The sequence below is a fragment of the Galeopterus variegatus genome, unplaced genomic scaffold (assembly GCF_000696425.1).
Source record: "Galeopterus variegatus unplaced genomic scaffold, G_variegatus-3.0.2 Scaffold9061, whole genome shotgun sequence".
NCBI lineage: Eukaryota > Metazoa > Chordata > Mammalia > Dermoptera > Cynocephalidae > Galeopterus > Galeopterus variegatus.
The window spans coordinates 51,883-55,943 of NW_007735172.1; the positions used below are offsets into that span (position 1 = coordinate 51,883).

At 44.1% G+C, this 4,061-nt stretch overlaps 1 protein-coding gene across 1 annotated transcript in view; it reads right to left on the reverse strand.

Moving 5' to 3' along the window:
* Nucleotides 1–4,061, reverse strand: part of LOC103608995 (lisH domain-containing protein ARMC9-like) — a gene marked incomplete at its 5' end in the record, with an annotated part of 39,825 nt that overhangs the window by 24,112 nt on the left and 11,652 nt on the right. The window contains 2 exons of the mRNA XM_008593379.1: nt 941–1,064; nt 2,155–2,245. Of these exons, the coding sequence (XP_008591601.1) occupies nt 941–1,064; nt 2,155–2,245 (215 nt within the window). The remainder of the gene's footprint in view (nt 1–940; nt 1,065–2,154; nt 2,246–4,061) is intronic.

Consider the following 4,061-nt stretch of genomic DNA (forward strand, 5'->3'; position numbering starts at 1 on the left):
GGATCCCATATAGAGACCGGTCCGCCCACTGGTTGAGCACGGTGCGGGCGCGACACCAAGGGTTGCGATCCCGTTGCCGGTTGTGGTACGGGCGCGACACTGAGGGTTGCGATCCTGTTACCGGTCACGAAAAAAGACAAAAAAAGGAAAAAAAAAAAAAAAGATGACTGGTAAGGGGATCTTAACCCTTGACTTGGTGTTGTCAGCACCACGCTCAACCAGTGAGCTAACCGGCCATCCCTATATGGGATCCGAACCCGTGGCCTTGGTGTTATCAGCACCACACTCTCCCGAGTGAGCCACGGGCCGGCCCAAAATAAGTGAATTTTATGGTATGTAAAGCACATCTTAATAAAGCTGTTATTTTAAAAAAAGAAATCTCTGGCAGGACACCAGATCTGGTTCAAGAGGTGTCTGATTTAAATTTCTGACGTGGAGCTGTTCTAAGTCATGACAGGGTCCAGGCTAAGACTCTCTAGGGAGGGTTGCTGGGATGAACGGACAAGGAGCCAGGAGGCCCTAACCCTGACTCCCACAGGACTCCCTATCACTCTCCACCGTGATTGTTCATTTATGTGCACAGCTCCCATGGGGACTGGGAGCAGCTTGAAGGCTGAAGTGCTCTTATGCTTTACTCACGTGTATATCTCTAAACCTTGCAAAGGCCTGAGACACAATCTAGCATCAGGCTGGCATCAAATAATGTCTATTAGGAGAATACAATGGTGCTTTTAAAGTGTCTTCCTCCATCCCCAACAGCCTCGATCAGGACAGGTTAGTGAATTAGAGATAAGCTTTCTAGCTCTATGGTGGAAAGTCACCCAACCTCTCTAAGGTGCTGGCAGAAAAATATCTGCTTCCTGGTGGTCATGGGAATTAAACAGTGGCTAAAAAAACCCCTATCTGATTTCACTGGAGCCACCTACTGCATGGTCATCACCTGAGGCTGAACTTCTGCAAGGCCCCAAGAACATTCTCCCGGGTGATGATGTCCTTGTCCCCCTCCTTCAGCCTTCCCTCCAGCATCCGCAGCACCTTTGTGTTCTGGGAAAGGTAACGACGACCTAATAATATGCCAGAGATGAAACAGGTGAAAGATGGAAGGAATTTATCAGTATACTACAAAACCATTTTCTATGGAAATTTCGTTTGCATAGAACACAGTAGAGTTTGGGTAATTTTATGTGCTAAAAAATTTACTACAATGTATTTCTTCTAAAAGATGGTTTTATTCAATCAACTATCTAATGAATGCTAAACATAATTCATTGCCATGTTCTTGTGGGGAGCACTGTCCTTTATATGCCTGAAATCCTGAACCGACAGTCAGGTCTACATGGAGAAAAAGAGGGTGGGGATCTCTGTGTGATGAGCCCCTCAGCCTTCACAACAGAGGTGTTCATGGGGCTGCCGTACTCCCTGCTCCCCCAGGCACCCAGGGCCTGAAGAAGTAGGTGAGAGCCATGTCTGGGACCCTATAGTAAGCCCAGAATGGCCACTATCCTGTTGTGTTGATACAGAAGACATTAATTTCAAACATAAGTTTCAAAAGGATTATTATATGAATGGTCCACAGCACAAACCCTGGCTTATAATAAATGTACACCAAATGAATGGAAGAATGAACAAATGAATGAATGAACAAGCTTTTGGAGTATCACATATTCGTAATTTCAAAACTCCCTTTATTCACATTAAAAAGAGTTCAAACAAATAAGAACTTAGGGAAGATACTAGCACTTTGTAAATCACTTTGAATTCAGTTATGGTGGCTTGTTATTCTTGGAGTTTTCAAATCTTTTGATTCAAAAGGTTATAATCTTTTGAAGAAAATTCTGCAGCACTAATTGGAATCAGTTTTAGTTGTTTCACCAACATTTTGCCTTAAGTAGAAATTATAGAATGTGTATTCCCTGTTATTTACTTGAAAGTAATCTAAAAAATACTTGTTATAAAACCAGAGAGCTCATAAGATAAAACCAGAAGGCTTACAAAAGAAACTCCAAAACCACCAAAATTTGCTCTGCCATAAACTAAAGCAATATGATAACAAAACATTTTTACAAAAGGTGAATTAAACAGCAAGTCCTTTTCAAAGGGAAAAATGCATCTGTAAGATCTGGCTCTTCTCTTTGAAGAAAGTTGACAGCTCACCTTCGGCCAGTGACGCAAAAGCGTTGATGAGCCTGGCCGTGTACTGCCGCACCACCTCACTCCTGGAGTGCAGCAACTGAAGCACGCTCCTCTGCGGGGAAAACATCAGGAGAGGAAAAACAAAGAGGTTAAGAACGGGGAGAGGTGAATATGGGTCTTCTCTATAGGTCTGGTCGTTCTCTTCCTCTGCCTGGATCAATGAGAGGGGAAATAAACAGGCTAAAGCCAAACATTTCATCTAGAAGTCTTGATTTCCAACTAATACTTGATGAGACTTGACAAGAGTAAGTTATTCAGACGTCTAAACTAAGTGGATGAACTATACAAAGCACTCAGAACAGTGGCACAGAGGAAGCAGTACTGCTTGCTGTAGCTACTGCTGCTGTTTTTCCAGGTTAGAATGGTGGATCCAACAGATATCTAACTTTGCTTCCTCCAAACCCCAGTAAAACTATCGTAAATGCCTTTCTAAAAAAGACAAATTCTCAAGGACCAAGAGAACAGCACAAGAAACCACAACACCACAACTTAACAGGCTAAGCACATTCAAGAATGCCAAAGCTCAAGGCTGCAATGGCAATGAGGAATCATCCAGTTCCCATCACCTAATCCTCAAAAGGCTCAAGAAATGGGGGAAAATAAAGACGCATGAACGAAAGCCATTAAAGCAGCAGCTGGATCCACTCAAGCTGTTCCTTCGCATTGTCTTCCTGCGCACCTCCCAGCACAGGGCTGGGGAAGGGTGTTCTCTTGAGGGGGTAACTCAAAGGGGTCAGTGGATTGGGGGACACCAGGGACAGGTGAGCAGGGGTTCTATACCAAAATGGAGGTAGGAGATTGGGTCTAAATGCAGATGAATGCTGAACAGAGTCACCCCCAGTCCACACTCCCTACTGGCAACCAGACCCTTACCCTCTAGGCAGGAGATTCTTCTCAGAGCCAGCCCCAGGGGAGAGAACTAGAGATCCTGAAATCAGAGGTTCCCAATAAATGGCCCGCCTGGATGCCCCTCAGTGGAGCTGTACATTTACAGGCCACATCCTCACACTCAGGACTTCCAATCGGCTTTTCAGTCTGCCCTTCTAAATATCTCATTAGGAGATAACCAAGTACTCCCAGACATCCAAGGAAAGTTGCTACCATGGGAAACAGAGCCAAAACAAAGGGGCAGGGGAAGCACTTCTGAAGAAATGAGACTGTGCAGGGAGAAGAAAACTAAAACTAAAGAAAAATTTGTCACCAATATCCTCAAAGAATAAGAAGCTGTATTGTATCCAAGAAACAAGAGAATGCTATAAAAAAGGAAATGAAAAACTCAACTGAGACTGGCCAATTAGCTCAGTTGGTTAGAGCACAGCCTTATAAAAATCAAGATCACAAGTTTGGATCCCTGTACTGGCCGGTTGCCAAAAAAAAAGAAAAATTCAACGGAAGGGGTGGAAAATAAAGACCAGGAAATCTCCCAGAAAGTAGAACAAAAAGAAGAAAATAGAAACTATGAGAGAAAAGATAGGAACAGAGAACCAGTTCAGGAGGTCCAACCTTCAGAAAGAGAAAACAGAAGGAAAGAAATCATCAACAAAATAATTCAAGAAAAGTTCACAGAGGCAAAGGTGTCAGATTGAAAGGGCCTATAAAGCATTTACAACAATGGATCAAAACACACCTCATGAAGGACATCGATGAGAAATTTACTAACACTCACGATGAAGAGAAGATTCAACATGCTTCTAGATAGAGAAAAACAGGTCACATTTTAAAAATGAGGAATCAGGCCAGGCCGGCCCGGTGGCGCACTGCTATAGTGCGCCGCTTGGGAAGTGCGCGGGGCTCCCGCCGAGGGTTCGGATCCCACATACAGACCGGTTCCCGCTCGGGAGCAACACCGAGGGTTGCGATCCTGTTGC